The following is a 27,713-nucleotide window of genomic DNA, read 5'->3' as shown; positions in this document are numbered from 1 at the left end:
GGGCATCATTCACCCCACAGAAAGAGCATTTTACAGAGGCGAGTTTCCCCAGGCAGCGCCCACGACAAAAAAAACATTAACCCGTGCAGCATTTATTTAACACTACATAAAATCTTGTTCCTAATGGAAAGGTCTCGCAGTCTATATCCAAAACAACCTGGCTGGAGCAACTGTTCAGATTGGTAACACCAGGCAATAAAAGCCAGGAAATTCAAAAGTTAAGGCAGCACGCTTGCACCGCGGTGGAAAAAAAACCGTAACGGTCCAGGGAAAGGTCAGCTTTGAATTTCCTGGCTTTTGTTGATCTCTGTCACAGTCTTTAATGTTATTCAGACTCTGGGTTTTGTCCGGCCGTTTTCATCATGGAAGATTTGAGCAGAAGTTCTGAGAAAAATACCTCGTCACCATCAATAAGAGAGATTTTTTTGGCAATATTATATATAGCATTTGTGCGTATATGAAAAATCCAGTATGATTTACCTAACTGAGACATGGCAGGGTAGAGTTATTGCTGTGCAGTACAGATCTGACAGCGGCTGGAAAGCAAAGGCAATCCAGTGCGGCTGCTGGTGGGCTCCCGTCCCTCTGGGTGTTTTGTACCACGTGCGTCTGCTGCGGGCAGGAGAGCAGGCAGGGCTGCAGGCAGGAGAGAGCAGGCATGGTTGCGGGCAGGAGAGAGCAGGCATGGCTGCAGGCAGGAGAGCCGGCAGGGCTGCAGGCAGGAGAGAGCAGGCATGGCTGCAGGCAGGAGAGCAGGCAGGGCTGCAGGCTGCCATGGGCACCTTAGAGAGGCATCCACCAGCGTTGGACCCCTTCAAAGGGGTATTTTCCCTGGCTGTGCTGCCACAGAGCACGTCCGCTTGTCCAGACTCAGGTATCAATGCTGCTAAGTCCACGTTTTAATTAAAGTTGTCCCAACGCTGATGTCAGAACCAGGTCCGAATGAAGATGCCGGCTCCCCCGAGTGCCGCAGGAGCAGCAAACGGACACCTCTAACTGCAGGCGGCTAAGAAGCTGGGGGAAATGAGGGTGCTGGGCACAGCTGCATGAGGCTCTCCCCACGCCAGCACAGCTCTCTCCTCCAGCACACGGCCAGGAACGTGGGGCAATTGTTAAAATCCACCGTTTACACAAAACATGGTATTTGCATAATTTGTAGTGGTTACTTTGTCTCTGGTAAATATTTACTAAATGCTAACTAACAGGGAGGGATGTTCGCTTTCAGGAGAATTCTCCTCATGGATCTCGCTAATATTTAGATTTTTATTTCATGACAAAACTTGCCAGGCTTTCATAGCAGTTAAACTTTTTTTATGAGCACTTTTTTATAGCTTAATGGTCACTTAAAAACTTTAAACTGTGCCTTTTAAAATAAAGGGCTGCAAATCCAGGACACTCATTTAAGCTCTGTGCTCTGCGTTGTATTGATCCTCTCAAGCTCAACCATCTGTCTCGGCTTTCTGCTGTATTTTCCGCTCAGTTCTAGCGAACAACACATGACAGAAAACAGGATGGAGAAGAGTAATACTGTAAATATAAGCACAGTCATATTTCTATTGTCCAGGCCAATGGTGCGTTACCTACTTAAGAAAAAGCAGAGATGATGTTAACCAGGCTCTGAGAATGCACGATGAGAGTGTAACGGAGAAAAGAGAGCGCAGAAAATCACCAAGCAAGCCAAGCGCTGGAGCGACAGGGCTCTCCTGCCGGCAGGTCCCGCGGGGACACGGGCAGCTCACAGTGGTCTCTGCCCTGAGCACAGGCCGCGTTTTACCCTGCATGCGCTTCACACCCCAAACACGAATTCCCACGTGAAGAACTAGTACCAAGAAAGGTAAAATGTAAAAATTCTCTATTATTGCAGGGTACGGATTTGAAAGCTCTTCTGCTAAATTACGGAGAAAAGGGGAATATTTCAAGGATGGGATGGAGGGAAGGAAGTCATGCCTTGGCAGACCATAAAAGCGACTGTCTTGGGCACTCAGGCTATGAAATGTGAGTACCACCCACAAGCACCTCTTAACAGAGCTCTAGGATTACAGGAGGCCATGTAAAGCTCTTAGTTACTGTAAAATATGATGTGAGCTGAATTTATGCTTACTGTTCGCTCGGGAGAGAAGAGTTCCTGGACATCGTCTTTGGTGATAAGTCATAGTCGCTGTCGGATCTGTACAGGAACGACTCCCTGCGCTGGCTGTGGCCCGGGAACGTTGTGTGCAATACGAGTCCTGACGAGGAGCTGGCCTGCGGGTCCAGCGGGCTGCGACCTGGTGACGGGCCATTTTCCACATCGAAGCTGTGAACAAAACACATACTGTGTGTCACGCGCATCTGCCAAAAGATGTTTTTTTCAGTGCATGTGTCACATTTGCATTGCCCACACTGTGTCATTTGCTCAGTACAGGAGACACAGGGCTACATTCACTGGAGCCTCTCGCTGGCATATTTCTATTGTATGCAAGCAGGATTCTGCATTCCGATAAAACATTTACCCCCGAGGCTTCTTTCCTGACTACATCTGCTCAGTCTTCCTTCAGCCTGAACTTCTCTAAGCTCAGCACAGCTCCTTTCGCTCTCAGCACAAACACGCAGCAGCCAAACACCGTCCCCTAAGCTCTGCAGCTCTCCCCACGCCGCCCCCGTGGCCGCAGTGTTTGCACAAGTCAGGGGGTTTGATTTGCCAAACCTCACTCCAAGCCTTACAAGCATAACAGGGACTAAAGAAGCTATGACCTATCACCATCCTCCAGCCAAGCCCTGTGCCCATCCGCTCTGGAAGCAAACTTTTGAAATCCTGCGAGATCGGTGAGGACTTGGCAGTTGTGCGAGCTGGATGCCCGAGTCTCTTTTCAGCCGCAGTTCACATCTTAGCCATTTGAGATATTAGTTCAGTGAATTTCAAACAGCTGGGCTGAAAAATGGAGGACTGTTTCAAAAATTTTAAAAAAGCCCCAAACCTTCTGTCACCGTTTCCATTATACACCCACTTTCTTACGGTTTCATAACTTGGCTGCTGCAACTTGTGGCTGAAGTCACCCTGGACACTTTAGCAAGTGACACCCCTCGTAAACCCTGAAAATAAGCAGGTTGGCCTCCTTTCTTTGGGCATTTGGATCTGATATAAATACCATATGTGTGACCATGTTCCAGCTAAGCCAAGTGAAGTACGGGTGCATTCAGTATGAATTTTCTTGCCTTTGGAAGTCTGAGGCTTCATCTCACTTGCAGTGGGAGCTGAGTTCTCGCTCTACCAGGGCACGTGCCTCTCCCCATTCCTGATGTTCTCCCAATTTATTGTGCCTTGATGACCACCCTTAACTGCACCACCCAGCTGGGCGTGCACTCGGACCGCGGCCGCAACATCGAGCTGCGATCCCTGCCATACATTTCTCCACCCCTCCCTGCTGCTGCCTGCCCCCACTCATCATATTAAGTCAAAAGATCCCCCTGAGCGCAGCAGCAGGGAAGACCCCGTCTCTCCCTCCGCTCTGCAGAGCATATAGCGTGCTTTTCACTACTGCAGGAGGAGACAGATAAAGCACCCAGACAAAAAAAACAGCAAAACCTCTGGTAGATCTGAAAGTCAGTAACACATAGAATTGTGAAAAAAAATAAGGGAGTCTGCATCCAGTTGCAAAATGTATCTCAGCTTACTCTCCTTCTCTACTGTGAGTACAGGACAGAGATCAATACAGGACGACTGAGGGATAAATGAGAAGAGGAAAACAAATACCAAACGCTGCAGAAGGGAATCACAGGTAGAGAAAGTCTCAGAGAAAACCCCTGACACGAATGTGCCATCGCTGAACTCGACCTGCATTATTTAGACATGAGGCCATGGAGAACGAAAGACCAAGCAGGCTCAGAACAAAGGCAGCCTCTCCCCTGTTCAGACAGTGACCTGACCTCGAAGCATTAAGGCCTTCTACCTCCTCATCAGGAAATCTGATTAAAACCCAAATTTTATGGCGTAGCCTGTCTGTGATTCTCCAGGTATTGTCAGGAAGGACGCACAGCAGGGGACAAACTCTCCCACCATTCAAAACCCAGGCACCAACTACAACCTCAGTCTTAGGTTTTGCAGTCTTAGGTTTTTACAGGAACCTCAGGTTCCTGTATACTAAAACTGAATGCCTTTCCCGGACGAGCACCAAGCTGTGGTGTGACGCCAAACTGGGTCCAGCGATGCAGAGAGGGACGCAAGAGCTGCCCTGGAAGAGGCAGCGACTGTGAAACACAGGCTGCATGCTCTGACGTGGCAGCTCCTGATGCAAGCTGCTTCCTGGCGCTTTTAACTTCATACACCAACAAATTTGTATGAAGAATGATGAATTACAGAACAATGTATCAAATATCGGCAATAATACATTGCATGTGAGGGACTGCATACTTTGTTTGAGGAGTTACAACATAAATATTTATTTACAGTTGTGTACGTGCTTGGGAGGGAGTGGGTGCTCAGACGGTTATTTGTGATGTCTCCAGAAACTACTTACTGGGGTGGAGCAATAAAAGACTAGGTCTCCTGGCAGTTACTCTGTTCCTCATGGCTGCAGACAGAGGGTAACTACTTTGCTATTTGGTCCCACATATGGTTCCTCAGGAATTAAAAAATGCATGGGAACATGCGTTTAATTAATGCAATGAAAAAATGCATAAGCACCAGTGCAAAGATTTTTAGATTCTTTGGAAATCCAAAGGCAGGGCACCAGTATAATACAGTACGTGTTAAAGGAGATTCCTATGTCTACCATGCCCCACTGTAGCTTTTACTTATCCAACTGCATAAGTACATCTTGAAACTGGTAATGGCTCAATTAATATTCTTTTCTTTTACTCTTTATTATCTGCTCTTTTACCAATGACAGCTTCAGTACACTTTATTTGTAGCCACAAAGTAATCAACAGAAGAAACTCAGCTCTGTAACTATGGCATCTACAAACAACAGCCAGCTGATAATTAATCCATACCTATTCAGAAAATTAACTCTGATTACTCAAAACATTTTATTGCAAAACCTTCAGTTGAGAACATTTAGTTTACTGACACAAATGGAAATACAGCAATGAGCTAAATCTGAGCATTTAGCTGAGCAGAGCTTTTTCTGGCTGTTTGATCCTGTGCCTGATGCTTGCTGATAGACATCAGTGATCGCTTTGGGAGAAAAAGTTAAGACACAAAGTTTAAAAAGTGTGTAAGAGGCGAAGGGAGGGAGGCAGGCAGGGGGCAAGGCTGATAAGGGGATCTTCTGCAAGGAGACTACCAGAGCAAAGGAGTCAGTTTAGCAAGAGGGAAAGTATCCACCAACGATCTGGTTTTGCATGGCTTACTGTAGCACGGCTTCTACGCCTTGAGGTAGATGGAAGATACTTAAATCCCCTTCCCTTTCCTGCTTTTAACATTTTTTTTTTTTTTTTAAAAAGTTCTCTGCCAGCCTTGGCCTATTCTGAGTCACTCCTGCAGAAATTCCCACCTAAGACCCAGGAGATTTTCAAGACCCTCGGAGGACATGAACAGAGTCGTAGCTGGAGGTGTAAGAAGGACCCTGGCGCTTTGTGACCTGTGTAAAGGTGGAGGTTAAACCTTGGCAAAGGCAGAGCTCCCCAGGAAACAGTTTGCCTGAAGTGTACAAGTTTTCCAGATTTCTACAGCCCTTGCAGCTCATGCTGGGATGAGCCGGAGACATTCAGGCTGTGTTAGCGAGAAGCCCAGCACAACTGACGCCCAGCTCGGAGTGCCGGGGCTGCTTCCAGCCATCCTGGGTGCACGCAGCCAGCTCCTGGCTGCACGCTGCCCGTGCTCCCTGTGCCAGCGCCTGGGACGCTGCAGCACAGATCACGCAGTTCATCCAGTTGGAAAGGCGTTTTTATTTCTTTCCGCAAGTTCAGCTTGTAGCTATGCCGGCCCCCTCATCTGGCTCCCCTTCCTTGGGCCTGATCCAGCACTCGGCCAACCATGTGCTCAGCCATTAAGTTAACAGAAAATTCCCCCCCCAAAAGCGAAGGCTAACCTGGAGTTTGTAGTTATCTCTACCAAGTGTCCTGTTTTGTGCTCGTGAGCAGGCGCTCCCAGCGGTACAGCTGGGTGGGCAAGGTGTTCACCGGGATGGCCAAACCCCAGGTCTAAGTCTCTGCTGTCGTGGTTTTTTCATACTGACAAGAAGTCAAATATGGGAAACTATTTCCCCCGGATGACCCCACATTAGGAGAATGTGGCCTGAGATATGTAGAGCAAGAGCTTAACCTGCTGTTTTTCAAATCTCTGCTGCACATTAAGTTCACCAGTTGCTCCTGGTTTGTACAACAGCCCATCTGGAATTGCGTCCTCATGGGAAAAACATCTCCCAAACAAACATGTGCTGAAACTGGTAAGAATTGCAATTACATTGTAAAGTTGCCCTCTCAGAGCTGCATTTTCCCCTCATTTTTTTCACTGGAAGTTAACTGATGAGCTCTGCTGGATAAACTTAATCATCAGTGTGGCATCGTGTTCAGAATACTCCGCAGATTGTAAGGGTCCTCTCCAAAGTTTGCAGCACCCCATAGTCTTTGCGTAAGTGGAAAATAAAGCTGCATCTGTCTAGTTAAAAATAAGGATGGCAAAGTACAAAGCACCACTACAATAGGCTAGAGAAAAAAAAGCTAAAATTTGCTTTGCAATTTATCTTCAAGCAACAGCACTTGCAGTCAAGACGCCCTATTTGTGAAATGACGATGGCACAGGAGCGCCAAAGCAGTGGCAGCAAGCTCCAGAGGTAAAAAGTCAGCACTTGACCTGTATTCTACAGTTGCTCCTCGCCCCGTGTCTATACCAAGGGATGGTGGATGAACTATCTTTGGCCCCAAAGCACAGTCATCCACCATGATGTGCCTCTTCTTTCCCTTACCCCCCGTGCCGACCCCAGGGGCTCTTCTGCACGAGCATATGGATGCCCAGCATGCTCAGGATTAAGTGGGCACTGTTGAGACTTAACATTGTGTTATCTAAACACCTAGATCACAAACCCGGTATCTAAGGTCCCTAGAAATCATTCAAGGTAAGTTGCATAAACACCTGTCCCACGTAGGAGATCTACTCTCTAAAAAGCATGCCTTGCTCTGTGGTCTGGGGAGCTCCAGCGCACCGAGCTGACACCATTCCCTGCCTGCCTCCAGTGTGCGTTATCACGTTTATTCGGCCAACATTTCCAAGTGCTGTGACAGCCTCAGGGGGTGACAGTGTCTCTGGAGGCCACCAAAGGCTTGCAAGGAGTGGAGCCCACTTGCATAGAGACAAAAACTGGCTCCACAGGAGGAGAGGTGACAGTGTCTGTATGGGAGGGGCATTAGTTAACCACCGACATGAATCAGTGGTGCAATCCCTATGCCAGAAAGTAATTGCAAATCAAAGACTTCACTGACAGACAAAAACAAATCTCCTGAGGCCCTTCTGTTTTTACCAGTGGATTCACGAATGGGCAATTCATGAGCGCGGGTGAGCGGCACCCCTGAGGTGAGCATATTCTCAAGGTTACTGACCACCAGCAGAAACCCCGCAGCTGATGAAGAGGGGAATCCGGTGGACACAAAAAGTCACAAATCCCAGTGCCAGCCAAAGGGAACAGCGGACCCACCAAGCAAAACCCAACCCGGCAAGCGCACAGCCAGCGCGGCGAAGGCAAAGCACGCAATGGCAGGGGCAGCGCCAGCGCCCAGCAAGTCTCCACTCTCAGTGCTGCAGAGCTGTGAAGGAAGGTGGCCTGTCCCCTGGCTTTCTCCTGGAGCCAGGCTACAGTTAAACTCAACATCCAGGCTCTCCGCTTACTCGGTTGGATGAGAGGAAAGCGGGTGGTGGTGGAGGAGAGGAGGTGGCAGGGGCGGCAGCGGGAGGAGCAGGGTAGTTGCAGAGCAATGCTCAGCACGGAGGTCAGTGCAAGTGATGGGGTAGCCGCAGCTCCATCTCCTTTGTCCCTCTGCATTTTTTAATAAACCAGGATCTTAATAAAGTGAAGAGAAAAGAAGGAGACAGCAGGTGGCAGGAGTTAGCTGCAGCTCGCTCTGACAAGCAGCTAAGGGGGCACTTGCTTTGGACCTGTGGAAAGATGTGATTGTAACACGGTAATGAACAGAGGAAATACGCAATGGCAAGCCAGGAGAAATCATGCTCAACTGTAAAACACAACGAGGTTTCATGAGTCATTCTGCAAAACAAAGAACATTAATAAAAGCAACCCCCAACCGTCCAAATTCTGCAGTTTTACAGTAATGACTACAATTTCTCAACTTTAAAAACTACTGCAGTCCTTTATCACAGGGGGAAAGTCCAACCAAGCCTCTGCAGGCAGAGGGATCCCTGCTGCGGGACTCCCCATCGCCCTCCAGCCGTCTCTGCCCCCACCCAGCGATGGGGCCAGCTCCCTGCAGCGTGCATGAGGACCTGTTCCCATCAAACCAGTCCTAAATCCATCCTAAACCAGCCCTGCTCCTTCCGACAGCACAGCACCACCCTCACATGAAAACATGGCAGCTGCCAAGGTGTCCTGACAGAAGATGCTGCCTCCAACCTAACCAACAATTCAGCTTTCGAGCTCTTTGATCTACCTCTGCAAGGGGGTCTTGGCACAAAACTTTTTGGTGGAGTAGCAATAAGGAAGAGACAGCATCGGGAACGCATTGTCCCTGGATTAGCATTGCCCGCCAGCAGCCTTGGAACGTGGTAAGATTTGGCAATAAAAACTGAAAAATAGGATTGCACCACGATTTTGATGTAATTCAGAGTCATTTGAATAGTCATTGCAAGTCAAATGGTTACCATGAGAGCTATGCAGCCCCACAGTTTGTCTTTAGATCTGTGATATAAAATACGAAGACAGACACATTTAAGTCTACCAAACCAGGCAGGCTTATGCATTTCTTGTTTATGTTATGAATTTACACTTTTCCTGAGGATGACAGCACTGACTCTACAAGAGGGCTTACCATCTGCTTTGCCTTCCCAGACTCGTTCCTGAGGGCATTACTCCTGATCTTCTAACCACGGTACCACCTTTACTATGGTATCAAATACGTTTCCAAAACACAGTATTTCAGGAAGTTTGGGCAGACTCTGCTCATTATAAAGATCCTCTCGCAATCATTAGAGCCCTGCTTCTCACCAAGACATTCAGCTGGATTTTTAACACCGTTAGCAATGAAAAATGCTGTTTCTTACATCTTCACATCTGCACAGGCATGGCTGCTTCTCACTGCTATCTAATTTTGTGCACCTGTTTCCCATTATCAGAACATCTTGCTGTTTTTTCTAAATAATCTTTCATGCGGAAAGGTCTGCGCTTGAAACCATCAGCACTTAATGAAACAGGATCGGACACACAGCGGGCATGCCGGAGCTGAGCGCACCGGCAGCCGATGCGGATGCCCTCGCAGGGGCACAAGGCTCCATGAGGCTGACTGCTCTCAGCACCGCAGGCATTAGCGTTTTTTTCCCCTCCTGACCTTTTCCCACCAAGGGGAAAATCTTGCTCTCAGAAGCCTCTCGAAAGTGTTCAAATCCCTCTGCCAGCTTTGTGCCTCACGTGGCTCCTAACTCCTTTTTCTCTCCAGAGCCTAAACACCCGTGCCTCCCGAAATACGGCCACCGAACTCCTTGCAGTCCCTCCCCAGCACCGTGTATCACAGCTGCCAGCGCAGAAAACCCAGCAGCACTTACTTAAGTGTTTGTAATGTAAACTGTCATCTGCTGCTAAACATGTTATTAAGCCTCTGTGTGTATCACAAAGCAAAAATATATGTTTATTTGACTTTGTTATCTCTGAATATAGAAGTTCACTCTTCCTAGCAGCGCTCTTGTTCAACGGGTACAACGGAGGCAGAATAACCAGAGCCCCCTGCCACGGCCCGCAGCCTGTCTGCCATCGCACAGGAGGGGGCCAGGAATTAGCTTGCCTTGTGCTTACACACTGCTTTGAACCACAGGCCCCGAGTCCATGCACAGCGGAGAGCTGGTGGTGCTCCCTTTGCAGCCCAGGTCCATCTTCAGCGTAGCACAAACATAAAAATACATATACACAGCCAGAGCCCTACATCTCTCCAGCATAACCCTTCAGCAGTACCCTAGCAAGGCTCATGGTTTGCACAGCAGCAAACATCAGTTCAGCTACCACCTCGGCACACGCACTGTTGGGTTTTGAAGGATGGTGCAAAGTCCTCATTTAGTTTTTTAAAGCCCTATTCTCTACAAAGAAGCCGTTGTGCTACCTGCTTGTTCAGTGTCTGTGGCAACCTCTGCCTGAAACTCTCAGCGTCTTGCACATCAGGTCCGTAAGCCGTTACTTATCCCCACTGCCATTCGCTCACCGGCACTGGTGAAAGCCACCAGGCTGCGGAGCCACCATGCATGCCTAAGGACGGCACGCAGTGCTGTGCTGCGCTGAGCCGGCTGCAGCCTCGCACTGTGCCCGAACAATCACCAGGAGATGGTTGGAAAAGTACAGGAGGGAGGTAAAAATGAGTTTGGATTTTCTTCTAGCACAGAGGGTTCCAAGGAATCTAATCCTTTTCATGTTTACTACAGATAAGTAGTAGCTTGACGTTATCCTGTAACAAGCTAACATCATGTGGTTGTTTAAGTCCCCCAGAGAAGAAATCCTGACTTCTATAAACCAGTTGTTATTTTTCCAAATGCATATCCTGGGCTACTTTATCATCTTACTATGGTTCACTGCCATTAATCTCTGGGAAATGCAAGGCATAGTCAAACACAGCAGACACCCTCCCTATTTTCACTTCCAGAGCTTGTAAACGCAGATGGATGTGAGCATGATCACCCTTAGCACAGGCAGCAATGCCACTTCCTAAGTGCTTTTTTCTTTTTCCTTCTGAAAATATTCTAGCTAGCAACCGACGGAGTAGCTGCTTTTCTGCTGCCCAAGCCGAGGTATTACCGAGGTATTACCGAGGTATTCCCCTCCCTGTACAGGACGTACACAGCTCTTCTCCTCGCCTTGTCAGTGTTGCTGCCCAGCACCCTCCACCCGCTCACAGCTCATCAGGACCAAACCTGCTCCGGCACACGGGCTGTGCTTTTGCTGTGCTGAAGGACCCGGCTGGGTCTCGCCGAAGGGACAGTTGCCTCCTTTTCCCTGCCGGAAAGGTGCTGGATGGGCAGTCGCACACCCGTGGCCGGCAGCGCAGGTGGCACGGGGACAGCGCGGGACTCCTCAGCAGACACTCGCCGGATTTTGGCATCACCTGCTCTGCGAAACGGTGCTGTTCTGCGGCACAGATGTTTAAATTTAAGTTACGGGACAGTATTTATCCCAGTCTGGCTCGGCTGTTATGCTCTGTACAGCGTCAGTTCAGCTTTTACAGCTGCATCCAAGCACTGTAACATTTTACAGGCTCTCTTTCCCAATACGCCAGACACGGATGTTGCCTCCCGTAGAGGAGGCTGCCCATGGCGGCCTGGCTCATGTGATGGGGACCCTGGTCCCGGGCTGCAGCTGAGCCCGGTGCCTTCTGGTAGGGCTCCAGGACACCTTACCGCATTTCTGCCTGTGGACAAGCCCCGCTCCCTCGCCAGAGCCAGCCTGGGGTGGGTAATTCCACCCAGCAAGTGTGTACACAGGGTCTAGCCTCGCCTTTTCCCCACCAGGGTATTACTGGTAATAAAAGGGGAATTACAGTTATATATTGCATCTTTTATCCATGCATCTTAAAGTATCTCATATACCTACTAAGTGTAATCCCCTCTTAACGCTCTTCCCAAAGCATCTAGCACTAATGGCACATGCAAGACAGCAGCACGAGTCTCAAGGGTCCTGTACAGCAAACGACCTCTGCTTCCAGTACATAGGAAAGTGTTCCCGTATCTGTACAGAACCGGAGCATCAGGAGGCTGCTGGCCAGAGTCATGGTTTATTTCATCCTGACCTTAAAAAGAGGATCGCCTGGCATGACTCCAAGAGGCACTTTTGCCTTTTCAAACAGGCTAGCAAGCTCACAGCGAGCCGCTTCGCTCTGCCATAACTCCGTCCTGCTGCGACAGGCTGCACGAAGGCATCAGCTACAAATCAAATAGCTGTTCTGATCTGCTGTCAAACGGACTGGAGACAGGAATAAAACGACAATAATTTCTAACAAGTTGCAGAGACCACAGTTTTTTCCATTTTACCCGGGTAACCTGAACTGGGAGGACAGACAGCCTTTGAGTCAGAAGGTTTACAGATTTTCTGCACTAATGTTTTAAACTACCCTCAGCCCATCTACAACACCCAAAGTCCAACAGTGGATGTGTGGAAAGCTGCTGCACTGAGAAATGCACCAAGCCTTTTCACTGGATTCATAAAATAATTATTTGACCTCGTTTTTGGATTTATCTCCATAATTGGTATCTGTGTTTCCTGCCAGCAAAAGGACAATAAAATGTCCCAAGATGGTATTCAGATTATTAAATCCTTTGGAGACTCGGCCCTCCCAAAAATAATTAATCTGGTTGGGTACATTTCAGCAAAATTTTACTTGCTTCACAGCTTTCAAATGTCTGCACTCTTCATCTTTTATATCAATAGGAAAAGACACTGTACATAGCAAATGGCAAAGTATACCGATGTGATTTCAAGGGCAATCTTTTTTATAGCTCTTATTGATCATTCAGGCCCAGCAGAAGCTTAATGCAAAAGTAGCCTCATCCAAATCACGAGCATCTGCCAACTGGTACTATTTGAGGACAAAATATTAAGGATGGAAAAATCTGGCCCTTTGGCAGAAAGTCGCATGTTTACTCTGTCTAAGTGCTTTGGCACGTGTACCGAACGGACGGTCGGAAACGGCACCCTCCTCCAGGGTACCGCAATAACGAACGATACCGATACCCTGGGGTTAATACAACTACAAATGAATATTTGCTGTAACTGCTTCACTGCCAACCACGGTATTTCCGTCATCGCTGCAGCTAAGCAAAGGCAGAGGAATGGCTCATAGGTTTGTTTTTAAATTGCAGCTCCTTGCTGGCTCTGGTCAATCACAGCCGCAGCCATCACTGTGCTTCCCACTGCTCATTTGTTTTATTCTCATTAACGTATCAGGGTCTTGATGGTAAGGCCAGAGGGGCTCAGCTTGTTCATCCTCCTGAAATGCCCGCTGAGGGACGATGCCCTCCCTCCGTACATGTACCAGGGGCAAAGGCCAGCAGAGGAGACGAGACCTTTAAGCTAAAGGACACTGCTGGCACAAGGACAAGTGGGTATAAAACAGACAGGAGTTAATTGAGGCTGGAAATCGGAGGAAAATTTTTTGCCTCGAGAGCAGACAGATCACTGAACAGCTTTCCTGTAGGAGTGATGGGGGCAAACACCAACTTGATGTTATTACTGGTGGGATTAATAGCGTAATTGAGCACAACATTGCGGAACAGAGGCCGGTGGTGTAGGGGGCTCATCCCACAGCTGGCCCTCGGGCTCTGCCCCTGACGCACATGGGAGTGAACCCCATCCCGGCTCACTCGCAGGGAGCCGATTCCTGCGGTGCCCACGTTTCCCCTACACCGACTGTGAGTCACCACGGATGAGCTGCATCCCACTGAACATCCATCCGCTCTCTAGAAGCATCATGCTTATTTGGGGGACGTCACAGGGAGAGGCTTGGCAGAAAGGAGCTGACAGGTTTGGGGTCTCTTTGTCCCCTTCCCGTCCCTCCAGCGACACAGGGGGAAGGCAGAAAGCCGCTTACCAAACCCTTTCTCTCCTGCGCTAAGCCGAAGCCCGGCCAGCACAGCGGGCAGGCGGTATGGGGAGACACAAGCAAGACACAAGCAAGGGGCTGGTGTCAAAAGCACACTGCACCATCCCAAATGAGACCCCTCCGGCATCGCCTCTGCCACCGATGCTGTTACCGTAGCTCGAGATAAGCCCCACACCTCAGCACTTGCGCAGGCACAGGCAGTAAATACAAAGCGTGCCATCTGCTGGCATGCACAACCCAGTATTTCCATACATTTGCATTTTTACTAACGATGCTGGTGAGCTGCAAGGGATACCTGAGCGCAGCCTCGGCAGTGACCAGCAGTGACACGCTCTGCCTGCCCACACTCCTGCCCTTCCTCCTCAGGCTGTTTGAAAACAAAAGGCGGGAAAAGAGGGTGAATTTAAAACACAGATTTTTATTTTCTGCTATTAAATTGCATGCTCTGAAATGAACCTGAATAATTCTGGACAGCAAACTGGATTTAGCAGAAAGAAAACCTTCTACAACACGGAGAGAAGACAGAAATGGTGGGCAGCAAGAGCAAAACCTTCTACAGGAGTGACTACGGGCCTAAAAAGCCAGGCAGGGCAAAAGTTTTGCAGCATATTTCATGTAGTTTATGCCAAATGGTGAGCTCATACAGTAAAAACAAGGCCCCAGATTTTCCAGATGTGGCAGAGCTCAGGATGTCGGTCCTTGCAGACCTGCCAGCTATTGATCGCAGAACACTTTAGGAAGGAGGCAGACATTATTACCCGTTACATATGATATCCATTATCTGGTTGGTTTTTTTTTCCTTTAACCTTTCTAGCATCCTTACAGCTTGCTTCTCCATCCACAAGAAGTCTTCTAAACCGCCGTGTGTGTCCGCACAGGCCAGCCCCTCTGCGGGTGCCTCTGCTGCCCAGATCAACACAGTTCTCATCCCAGTTCTCCTGCTCTCACCGAGACAGCGCAGCAATCTCTGCTCCCGTTCCTGGCTCCCATCGCCTGGCTGAAACTCCCAGCTTGCCACTTCCTTTACACGCAGTTTCACAACCATCTTGTGACTCCTCTACAGCACGTTTGTGCTTGCAACAGTCTGCGTCTTCTTATTGCCAAGTTACCTCCTTGCTCAAGTCCTTCCTCAGCTCATCATCCTGCCGTAAAGCCCTTCAGAAAAGCTCCTGCCAGCCTCCTCCACTGCCTCCTCACGCCGCGGCATCAGACACACTGCATCGCAACCAACTCCTCTGTGCTGCCTTTCCAAAAACCTCTGGGGAAGGAATTATTTCTCTGATGTAAAAGCAGATAGTGCACTGTTGGCACCCAAAATATCATTTAATAACACTGTTATTTTCTCTAGAACCTGCAAATCTTCCCAAGACCTGCTTCAGGGCTCATTTTGATGTTACTTAATTAGTGATCCCTTAGAAGCTCTGTTTCATGTTGCTGGAATCACTATTTTGGCGTCGCTTACTACAAATCATAAAGCTGCGCTGTTCAAAAGACAGAGAGATGTGGGAGCACAGAGCAAAATACATTGCAGCCCAAACTATGAATATATTAAGTGCAGCTATAAGTCATCAAGTCCAGTAATAGCAAACGATGCAGCAATACAGCCACAAACGCTCGGAGATTAGGAAGAAATATTAGCAGAGTTCTCGCTACAATTGATTACCATTTAATAATGCAGAAGGTGAAGTTTTCAGTGTGAATAAGCATAAATGTGTAGGCATGGCACAAAATCATTATATCTGATTGCAGTTTAAGACTCACGTCATCATTGTAAAAGCTTCATTCTTGAGCTAACAGAATTGAGACATCCTGAGTATTTTATTGTATTGATAAAGGTTTGTAAGGAGCTAATGAAGAACGAGCGGGCAGAGGTAATCAACGTCCAAAATGGATCCATTTAAAAAATATTGGCAAATTGTGTGAAAACGTTGCATGTCGCAAAACCTGAAGATAGTATGCCCAGATGTGCTATTCCAAGGGGGAGAAAGAAATGTTTCATTTCACTGATGAAACAAGTGAGAGAAAACACCTGAAACTAGTGAGGAGCTGCTGAAAGCCCCGGGGGGCTGGCTGGCCAGCCACTGGGCAAGCAGGCAGGGCAGGCAAGGGCAGGCAGGACAGGCAGCAGTGAGTCCGGCACCGCGCATGCAACCCAGGCCCCAGCAATGGGAGGGCACTGAGCAAACACCCCGGCGCAGACCAACAGCTCCTGCGAGGGCTGAGCCCAGCGGTACGTGCTCGATACCGGATTTTAGATCAGTAATTCTATAAGCTGCAGACGTGAGCGTTCTTCCTGCAGCTCGGCACCGAACGGGGGTGTTTAACCCTTCCTCTGCTTGCAGAAAAGCTGCGTGTGCTAGATCGCTGCTAGCCGTATCATTTAAATTGGAAAGATGGATTAAAATTAGCCCATTTAAGCTCCGATTAAATCCCAGCAGGAGACTGGAAGGAGACTCAGCACCAGCCCACACGCTCCCACCCCAGCTCAGGCATCTGCCTTCTCCAGCCCAAGCCGATAGGCAGTTTCTGAAACTTTTCCCCTTGCTCCCTGTGCTTTTGCTGAACTCCAACTGAAATCCGGCTCCTTCCTTCCTTCAAGCTCTGAGCTTTCAGGTTAGGAAACCTTTCTGCAAATGTGTTGATGTACTTGGAACTGGATGCTGTCCAAGAAACCAATCAGTCCCGGGGCGAGCGGGACTGCGTGCTGTCTGCCAGCCACCAGACCGTCTGGAAAAGATCAAGATTACAGAGCCAGGGTGGGAGACAAACAACGGGTATTCCCTTTATACCGCTCAGCCAGAATAAAATGTGACATGCTATATTAATAACCTGGCATCACCCAGCAAAACATCTGACCAAGGGGAACATAAAATGCCACGCAGATATCAAGGGCCTGATGGCAAGTCATGTGAAGAGCAAACAAGATAGCTGGGTGGCATGAGATGCAACCAGGGAACAAAACCCTAATGTCAAGCCCTTTTGTGCTTAGCAGTCAGCCCTAAATGGTTCGTGATTTTTGCTTTCTGCCAAGGTACTGCTTTAATTGGGCAAGGGAGACTGTTCAGCGTATTCAGTAACATAGAGCGGAGAAGAAAATGGCATGTGCCAGGTTGAGAAGCCATGTAGAAGTCACCCTGCTTAAGTGCAAAGATTGATTACTGGTAGGAACACATCTTATTCATTAGGGCTTTTTACTTTACTATTGTAAGAAATGTTCTCCGTGACTTAATCTAACAACGCGACCTTTTTTTGCGCATGCTGTTAACCAGCCATGCAGGGAAACCAAATTCTGTCTAAATTTATACTCACGGACTCCACTAGTCTCAGTAAGCAAAGCCGGAATTAACTCCCATCCCTTTTCATTTCCTTGGGTGAGGTGGAAGCAAAAACCCACTGACCGCTGAGACAGCCCGAGAACATAACCATGGACACGGTGGTGAATCTCATCCCCACCGTGACTGTCCTGCACACTGGCCTGGTGGCTTGGTGGCGGCAGGGGGCCAGCAGTGCCGCCTGAACTACACATGGCTCTTACCTGTGCGGCGAGGACAGCTCTTGCCAGGGCTGATGGAGAAAAGTCCTCCCCGGGAGCAGGGGCTCAAACCTACTGGGTCCCTCTAAGACATCAAAAGTTGACCTAACTCCTAAATTATAGTGGCGACCCGGATGGCTTCTCAAGCAAATCTGTGATGTAGAAAATGTGAGCGAGCATAACTGAGCTGCTTATTGACTTGAATTTAACAGATTAGTTAATAAACCTCGGTACTTCGTCACAGAAGTAACATCCTAGCCATGCTCCTTCCTAGACTCTTGTAGCACCCCCGTAATCATCTGAATAGCATCTTTAGTACTTGAACCTCTTTCCAGCATAAAGACGGTTCAATAGCAGCATTCAAGTGTAGAATAGCTGGACTGGCTGCACTCCGTCTTCACAAGAGTATGAAATTCTTGCTGCAGTCTAAGAAAGAAAAATCACTTAGCACAAATAAGGTCTTTTTTTAAAACCACTGATTAAATAGATATTCACAAGACAGAGCACAATGGCTTTGATGGAGCAATTGCAACCTATTATATAAATCCTCATTCGTGCCCGTGAGAGCTTTTCCTTTTCTTTTTTAATAACAGAAGAGAAAATGCAGCCATGTAAAAGATATTAAATTGCATAAAAATGTGTGACTGGTGAGTTCATGACTTAAACTCAAAGAAGCAGGAGACGGAGAGTTTGGGCTGGAAATCTCGGCTGCCACTTGGTCCCCAGCTGTGAGCTCGCAGCAGCCATGCTGTGGCCTTGGCTCACCGGCACCGGAGCTCGCTTGCTCGCTTGCTCGCTTGGACTCAGCTCCGCAGCAGCAGAGCCGCAGAATTACACCTCTTCTGAAGAAGAGGATTTAATTGCAGAGTTTATTTATGGATGCTGTCAAGGAAAGCAAAGCGTTACGTGAGGGGGCTGGTCGATATTTAGAAACTCTGTCCCTTATTCTATAAATGTTCCTCCTCTGCGTGTATACTGCTACGGCCCCAGCACCTTCCAGCCGTGCATTAAGCAACGCGGCTAACGTACGCTCGCAGCGCACTATTTACACTTCCATATACTGTTGTACTAACATGTCAGACCTGATTGAAGGCAATACTTCTGCTAGAGCTTTGGCAGTTTTCCGTGTTTCCTCCCGAGAATGGATTTTTTTGTCAGAATCCACTTCTTAACACATTTAATCTGAAATAAATATATAATATTGCATCAGTCATCAGCTGACCTCATTAGCTGGGCTTGCTCTACTGGAGCTAAAACTGGTCTGGGAAAGCAGCAGTAAGTGTAGAGTTTAATAAAATAGTTTTTAAAACACTGTATAATTTTATTGCAGTAAAGCAAAAGGGGGTCAGCTTGTTCTTCCAGACTCCACCCCAAACAATTTACTATCTTTATAGATGAAAAAAAATGTAGGCAGCCTTTTGTGATTTGAGTGAAGCTAGGACATTCAATATATACCCACTTCAAAACTTCACTCACAGATGTCTGTTCCTTCAGCTAATATTTATTCTCTAGATTTTCAAGAAAGTCCTTTTATACACTCTACATGGCTAGATACAGACACAGCATCTCCTTCGCTGCCACTTTCCTCCAGTAAATCTCTGTTCTCCTAAGTGTCTCTAACCGCAGACAGATGAAATCAAGCCACAAGCAGGCAGACTCGCTCTCCCTGGAGTTACGGTGTTGTACAACGCTGGGAGCCCGATGGCCCGACCAAGGTGGTCAGGAGGGACTCGACAACTTGGCCCAACACCAGGACTCAAACCAGAAGTCAGTGTCCTCGTTGAGACAGCATCAAGAAGCACGTCGATCTCAAGAGATCTGTAACTTCAGGAGCGGACAACGTGTAATGAAGAAGTTCCTAACCCTGCCTTTCTTCTCTTGGCTGGACATCGGAGCTCTGCAGCCCGGTGGCCCTATGGGAGGTGGAGAGCCACGTGCCAGAGCGACTCGGTGACGCAGGATGGCCAGGCGCGATGCTTCCTGGACCTATGGGGCATCCTCTCTGCCTTGCTTCTTGCAAGAGAGGGATTAGTTTGTGCCTGCTATGAGTGGTGGGCGTCCTTCCAAATGCTGTGCAGTCCGTACACGTCCACACAGTGGTTCTTCCCAACCAGGCAGGACACAGCTTCTTCTCTTGGATTCGCTGACCCAAGATACTCCATTGAGACAGGCTGTGGTCCCCACTTCACACTCACTGGCTGTTGATGTGGACAGCACGCAGAACCAACCACTTCTTTTCTGCTCCTCAGCATCAGAAAGGGTTAACAAGAAATGTTTGTTTAGGAGACCAACAGGCTCTCAGTCCCAAAACTGGACTCAGATCACAAGTAAGAAAAACACGTATTGAACCTCGCTGGGTGCTTAGCCTTTCTCTTCTCTGCTTTGCGAGGCGCAACTCAGCTGGCAAAACCAGGACTTTAGTTCCCTGGCGTCACTCTCTGTGTGAATTCATTCCTTTTCCTCGTGATGTCATCCAGCTTCAACGCCCCCGGGCCTTTCGCCTCAGTCGGGAACCGTTGATGTGTGCGGGGATTCTCGCTTTAGCTGAAGTACTGATGATTTATAAGAAATCCCTGACTGCACTTCCTCCAGCTGACTTCAATCTCTTTCCCTTGGTGTTTTTATGGTAAAGCTTCTCCAGGGCTCAGCCCGCCCGGGGGTGGCCCCGCTCCCCCCACCCTGCTCCCACCCGGCCCAATGTGCACCCAAGGCAAAGCGATGCAAGTTTTGCATGGGTTTATTGAGCGGAGCTGGCCCACTGCAGGGTCACAGGCAAGCAGGTGACACCGAGCCATTGACCACATGGCCGGACTCCGTACGTTGGGTAAGGGGCTCGCAGCTGGGATGGCTCCCGAAAGACCAAGAGCCGGGAACAGGGATCGGGGACTCTGAGACCATCGGAACTGGGACAGACTGCAGCACTTCAGTGGGAAGTTCACCTCACCCAGTATTTAAATCACTCCCACACGAGCCAATACCCCATCCCACGTAGTAGCATGGAAGCAATTACATGGCAGAGCAAGATTCAGGTCCAGAAGCCTGGAAGAAACTTCGCGGGTCCCTGCGTCCAGTCCTCTGCTACCGCAGACTCTACACTAGACAATCTCCTCCATAAACTTACCAATCTTTCTCCTGAGTACTTAGTTTCTTCAAATTTCTAGCACTTCTCCCCAGCTGCCCCAGCCGAGATGCCCCGTGGTGCTGCACACCAGCGGGCACCGCTCCACCGCAGGGTCTCACCACCAGCATCCCAGCCGGACCAGAAACGCTCGCCGGGGAGACCCCACACCCACGGCAAAGCCGTACGGGGCTCACGGCTTGCAGTTATCCTGCAGTCAGCACACTGGCTCTCCTCCTCAGCTCTTTTCAGCTAACGAGTTTCCAATCTATAGCTAAAGCTTTTCTTATTAATCCCCACATACGTGACCTTACGCTCCGTATTGCTGAACTTCACCAAGGCCAGACAATCCTTCCGGTGCTGTACCGCAACGTGCAACAGCGGGTGTACAGAAGATCAAAAGATGGAATCAACACAAACATGGCAATTAAAATATTTCAGAAGATCAAATGTAGGATTTATCCCTGAAAAACCCCCTGGCTAACTTCCTCCAGCCTACGAGCTGTCCTTGCCGTACCACCAATTCCAGTGCATTTCCCCTGCAGCTCATTCCTTACCCACCTTACAGCTCTTGTTGCAATCCACACCTCCGGCTTACATCTCACCATGTCATATACAGCACCACACTGAGTGCTTTAAGACAGAAACCTACTGCATTTACTTGATCTGGGGAAAAAAAGTCGTCTAATTAGAAACACCCAACAGGACCTAGAATGATGTACCTAAGACAGACCCATTTCACCACTGCCTTCCTATTTTTAATTAACCTCTCCTTCCAAACTCATTGCTAAACGTCTATTTCTATGCTAAGGAAGCGATAGAAATTGAACAGAAATGTCCAAATACAGCATATAATAAAGATTAAAACAAAGTTATATATGATAAGTGTAAAAATAATAGACTTACATAAGATAACTGAACAATAAAATCTGATTTAGAGCTTTTCAAGAGCCTTGCTAGCTTGCCCTGCGTGTAACTTTTGAAATACTCAGGCTGTTTTGAGTTTATAGTACAGTTCTAAGGAATAGATTATAAACAGAAGGACATTACTTTTTTTCTCTTTCTAAATAGAGATTAAATCTAAGAAATATTTATCTAACTCCTCAGAAAACCAAAAGAGTTGAGCCTCTCAGGAGTGAGCCGTTTGGCGATGCGCATGCCGCAGTTTAACAGATCCGTATTTCCCCGCTTTAAGCTTTTCTGGATGCCAAGGAGCAGGCGCACGTTTCCATTGAGCATCGCGGCGGAGGACCTGCCGTGCTCATGTGCCGCGGTGCCGGCGCAGCCGACGCCAGCTCATCGCCTGCACCGGCAGCCGGGTGGAACGGGCGGCCGGTGGCGACGCGGCCGCGGGGAAGTGACTTCCCCGGTCACCCACCGAGAGCCGCAGCCTTACTTCTCTGAGATTAATTATTTTATTACATGTTTATATGAAGATTGCAAACATCTGGGAAATATTAGGCAACTGCTGAAGAGAGAGCGGGCTTCTCTAATTCGCAGAGAGCTGCAGCACGGCTCCTTCCTGCGTTCTGTGAAAGGGGAATCTTGGGGCCAAATTCTGCAGACTCGTGGACTCAGTGCCCTGTTGGCACCCAGCAGACCTGCTCCCTCTGGCTCCCCGCAGCACTTGTGGCAAGGTACAACAGCTTTATTTCTTTGGTTTTGTTAAGCTACAGCCTTTGAATCACTGCAAAATAGATTCAGTACCGAATACACCAACTCTACAGAGAAACTGCTTCATGCTCCATCTTGTCTCCACTCAGATTATGCCAAAATGTCCTGCAGGTTACAAAACTGCCAACATAATTTTGGTTGGGAAGGTCCCTGTCTACACACCAAAATGTACTTCTTGGATACGCTGTGGCTCAGCTCACAAGGGGATTTCAACTGGGGACAAACATGAAAGCATCTTCTGTTCCCATAGGTACCAACAAGAATGTGGGCTGCTTTGAAGTCTATCGTAAGGCTTTTCTTCTCTTTTCAGCTCTAGGCAAAGACAAAAAAAAAAAATAATCTCGATGCTATGGCAACTTTCCATGGACAAACCTGTCACCTACCTACAAATAAACAAGCGTACCTCAACATTTCAGGTGGGCGGAAACAGTGGTGGGAATATGATGAACTGTGCAGGGACCAAGATCTTTTGACTCTGACACCGTACCCTATGCATCGATGTATGACAACATCGAGACAATTTCCCTGCTGATCAAGTGCCACAAGTGAAGCGCAAGGATTCAGGCTTAGAAACACGGCAGGGAATCAAAGGTTACCCAAGTGAATTCTGAGTCTTGGTTTCCTTTCACCTAAACTCACTGTTAACAGGCGCTGGCTGGTGTGACCAGAACAAGCCAGGCACTCTGCAGAAATAGGTCTGGTTCCAGTAGATGGCACATGGCTCTTCTTGTCCAGAAAGCTCAGAAGGAAAGCTGTCCTCTTCCACGACACCCAGGGGCCTCTGAGAGCATTTAACAACCACTTTCCTTTTTTTTAGAAAAAGGTCTTGCCACCAACCTGCCTCGCACTTTTGCAGAGTAGCGGTGCTGCTTTCTCTTGGATAAACACGGAGGGAGCAGCCCTTGGCAATGAAGGCTGTTTATGAAAACAAGTACCAGTTGGGGGAGGACTTGGGTAGCAGCACACGCTCCCTAAAAGCTTTTGGATCTCCTCATCCCTCTCCGGGGAGAGCTGGCAGTTCGGAGGCGATGAGGACAATTCCTCCAACAGTTACAGATTCAGCCCTTCTCCCACCCAAGAAATGATGAGCCATGACTCCTACATGGAATTTCCCCTCCTACCAGTTTCCAAGACCGGATGGTTCTACCCCAAATGTTTGTTTGTAAACTTACGAACCAGTTAATGATGCGCTAAATGGTTTTGCAAAAAAGGGTGAAGTTTGTGCAACACCATCTAGAAAGCTGTATTATTGATAAAGTCAAATAAAATAAATATAAACAAGGTAAGATTTAATCTCTTAGTTCTCGCATTAAGTCATCCTGAGGACTTAATTTTAAAATACAGAAGTGTTCTGAGAATATTTTGTAATTACAAACCAATAAGAGAAACCATCCAGGAGGAATAATTACATAATTTCTAGATGAACTCACTGCTTAGAAGAACTCACAGCTTAGAAGAGCAGTAATAAATAGATCCTCATATCATTACTGTTGCTGCGGCTGATGACTCACCACTGTTACTGGGATCATATCCCAGAATAGTCATGCTACTCTGTGTACTGCATACAAAATTAGCCATGAGGGACTTACTATTAAATGAAACAGATTTGAGGTTTTAGGATTCATGTGGTCATACCATAAAAACAAAAGCTGTTAAATATTTCACTTGAGTGCAGTGAATTGTAGATAGCAAACCTGAAGGTATCTGCTCTCCATCAGACGGAATTCGCGTCTGCGTATACTGACTGCAGGGGCTGTCAGGTCACGATTTCCTATCATACCCTTCTGGTTCTGCCAGCATAGGGTAGCCCTCGTACACACAGCAGCTAAAACATGCCGTCTCCAGAGGCAAATACACGTAGTTTTATAGAAACATACGGGAACAAGTATGGGTATCCGATAGGGTTTATCGAAAAGAAAGAGACCGTCTAATTAAAATGTATGTGCCTTACCAGCTAAAGCACAACGGTGTATCGTTTTGATAGAGCTTAATTCAAAATGCGTAACAAACTGGACTGAAACATTAGAAATGCCCTGCGATTAGACTATTAGCCTCCGAGAAGCCCGCTAGAAACACCAACAGTTTCCTCTAATAAATCCACATTTAATCACATAATGTAGGTGGTGTCTGCGCTTACGTGCCGCACCTAAGCGTGGTTTCCGTTTAGCTGCGATTTGCGGTGAATACCAAAAGGCTTTGGGGACTGTAGGGCAGAGCCCCACGTAAGCCATGTAAGAGACTGTCAGTAGGACGGGGCTAAGAAAGGACTTCCCCCGCCCGACTTCACAACCTCATTTCCAAACACGTCCTCTTCTTTCATCTTCTGGTATTTATGCACATCTCTCCGTATGTCTGCATCCTTTACCTTCACAACATCCTTACTGGAAAGAACGTTAGGAACATGCAAAGTTTACTTTTTGGCTGCATAAAACCCTCTCGTGCATTACAAAACGATCTAGCCTGTATTACCAGTAAAACATTTGTTTTTCAATCTCCAAGCAACGTCCAGTACTCAGCGTGCAATAAAACATCATCAACACGCTACCACCGCAAGGAACTCGCTTCTATCTTTTTTACACAGACTGCACCTTCAGATTTTGCCAGCCACTAATTCTTCAGGCTTTCCTCTTAGGATGTTGGCTATTTTTATTTTATGTTGGTTTCTTAAGGCAGCTCCTATTCTGGCCTCCAAACAAGCACACAAAATTACAGAAAACCTTTTGTCTTCACAGCAATCGCACACCCGCGAGTTAAGTGAAGCAGCACCCAGATGCGTAACGTTTGCTTTTAAGCAGGCTCCCACTTAAGTGTTCTCATGGGCATGAGCAAGTCCCTCCCCGGTGGGGATGTGCCCCGTGCTCTCCCCGGACCCCCCCAGAGAAAAGCTCTGCCTGCCCCGTGTCCAGCACCTCCATGCTCATCTCCCTTGCAGCACAAGCTCCTTCCCAAAAAGCTCACAGGTAAAGCAGCTGGCTTGTGTTCTTGGAGCCAGGGTGGAAAACACGAGAAACCACTGAAATTACACGTATGGGTTTTTCAGACTAGGTGCAAGGTTCTCGGCGAACAAGAAGTCGGTTGAATCGGTGGGCAGTGACACGAAGGACCTTCTCCAGCCGTCTCCTGCAGCCCACCCCACCGCTGCGGCGTGCTGAATCTGCCTCGTTTTCTGCTTTAAACTCCTAATAACTGCTGCGGCTTCCTTGGAAATACGTCAGCTGCTGCCCTAGATACCGACTCTGCTACGCCAAACAGCCTTTTCCAGACTGCGTGGTGACTACCAGCTTATTTCTCGTGTTATTCTCAGCATCTTTCGGTTCATCCTCATTTCGCCTTTCCAGCCACCCCACCCTACCACCACGCTGCTGTGCACCCTTCCCAGCTCCCTCTCCTCTCCCCTTCTCTTGGGCTCATACGCAGGAAACCAAGCATTTATTTGTCGCTTTTTCAGCCTTTAACCAACAAAGAGTTTTGCTCATTGCTCTGCAGATATTAATTCCTCCAGGCGCGGTAATAACGGGCTCCCTGCAGGGTCCTACTGATGCTCCCTGCACTGCCCACTCGCACCCTTAGCTACCAGCCCGTTTTCCAGCCGTGTTACAGCTCTCCCCTTATGCGAGTCAACTTGAATACTCAGAGTTGTATTTCATGCTCTCCTAAAAGCCAAATATATACTGTCTCTCAAATTGAGTTCCTCTCCTAATTCTCTTACTTCTATAAACAAACCCACCAATCACATATGCTGGGTTTTGCTCATGCTTGTGCTTTTGACAGCGGGCCAAACCATTGAAATCAAAAGAGCTTCGGAGCCAGGGTAAGCAATACAATATATGCTGCTTTAAATGTGGCAAATCTGCTTTTAATAGGCTTTTAACGACAACAGATTTTAATCCTGTGGAAGCAATTGTCTAGACTACTACCTGTGCATTTTTACAAACACATACTATATTTGCTTTTTCCAGTCCTCTCCTTTTTCTATATTCCTATCCCAAAACTGTATTACTTAAATCATCACATGATGCATTCATTCCAGGATTTTATGTTACCGACCTATCATGTTTTATCCACGGCTTCTAAAAATATTTTGCAATGGAATCAGGCCCTTTGGATTCATTCAGTTTAATGTCATTTCACTACACCACTTGCCTTCACCTAAGAAAACATATAAATACGCGGCAGGTTCACACGTCCTCTAGCTTTCAGGGACTAGCTCCTAGAGGAAACCTTAGCAGCATCATCCTTTCACATTTAATAGCAAATCTGGGGGCACAGCACGTGGCATTTAATAGAGGGGCCCCCGTTCCCTGTCGCAGATACTGCAAGTGGTCCAGCAGCTCTCTGGAAAGCAACGGGGGAGGCTGACGGGAATCTTCTTGATACCAAAGCCCACAGCTGACGCCTGTATTGCAAACACAAGTTTCATGCTGATATATAATCCAGGCAAACCCATAAAGAGAAAGAAAAAGGAAATATGGGAAGTCTTCCATCATAAAAGAGGGATCAGGAGAGTTTTTATAAAGTTTCAGAACTGTTAACCACTATAGAATTTGCCGGTATAATTTTTTTGTTGTTACTGCTTATGTTAATTGTTAAACTTTATTTGGAGTTAACACTTACACACAGTAGGTAAAAACACCTTGGAGGGAGACAGCAAAAATTGCTTAAAACTTCCCATTGCAAAAAGCCGCGTTCAGTGCGATGCTGCAGCCTCGCCAAGCTTGACTTGCTCAGGGTGAAATTTGCCTGGAAAGTTCCTGCAAAAACTACTGAGCTGTTTTCAAGAATAAAATTATGGAAAACATGTTCTGCCCGCAATAACAAATGGTCTGTCAGAAGCTGCCTGGACGTGGCTGGGTTTGATTTTTTTCTTTCTTTTCTGTTTCAGGCTATTGCTTTAAAGGTTTAATTTTAAACTTGGCAAGACTGCCCGGCCAGCGTTAGTCAGGGATCAGCCTTTCCCCAAGACAAACACTCGCAGTTGACTCACCGATGGTCTTTTGAAAGCAAATCTCAGCACGCAGGCACTTACCGGAGCCTTTTCAGCGCGGGGCTGTTAAGCAGTCCCAAAGGCGACGGGCACAGGGGCCCCGGTGGGAGCCGGGCAGCTCCTGCCCACCCGCTGCCTGCAGCACCCAGCCGCTCCGCTGGGGACTCGGACGCTGCCCCGAAAAGCAAACGAGGTGAGAAACTCGGTTAAAAAATAGGTGGCAACATAACCAAGGACTATTATAGCACACGAACATGGCGGGGTCTTGACCTTGACCCGGGCTGCTTTGGGTTCTTGCTGCGGGAATATCGCTGCCGAGATGCCGGGCACGCAGGCCACTGCTCCCTGTGCCATGGCACCGGCACGGCACCGGCACCTACCAGCCTTGGGGAATGCAAAAATGGGTCTCGGCGTTTGTAAGAAGTTCTGGGGCTTTTTTCACTCTTATATTTAGCAGGCTTAGGAATGCAGATTCTTGTTTCTAAAGCTTTATCAGGATTTCCTTCATAAACCTCTTTTATGGAGGTTAATAACTGGGATAAGGATTTCTTTTAGCTACAAACTCACTGGCCCGTAAGGCAATCTCTGGGCAGTTAGCTGTTACGCTGAACACCACAATGAAAAATGGGTTTGAAATCTGCATCCTGCAGAAGGAATGAATGAAATTTTGGGTTCCTAATGACCTG

The 27,713-nt window shown here is 47.9% G+C and overlaps 1 protein-coding gene across 1 annotated transcript in view; it reads right to left on the bottom strand.

Moving 5' to 3' along the window:
• The window catches only part of LOC142412950 (uncharacterized), a 116,914-nt gene that overhangs the window by 5,890 nt on the left and 83,311 nt on the right, over window positions 1–27,713 (bottom strand). The window contains exon 2 of the mRNA XM_075508938.1: window positions 2,102–2,296. Within this exon, the coding sequence (XP_075365053.1) occupies window positions 2,102–2,296 (195 nt within the window). The remainder of the gene's footprint in view (window positions 1–2,101; window positions 2,297–27,713) is intronic.

Source organism: Mycteria americana, chromosome 7 (genome assembly GCF_035582795.1).
Source record: "Mycteria americana isolate JAX WOST 10 ecotype Jacksonville Zoo and Gardens chromosome 7, USCA_MyAme_1.0, whole genome shotgun sequence".
Lineage (NCBI taxonomy): Eukaryota > Metazoa > Chordata > Aves > Ciconiiformes > Ciconiidae > Mycteria > Mycteria americana.
Note: the sequence above shows the minus strand (reverse complement) of the source record. Positions and strands in the feature narration are given on the sequence as shown.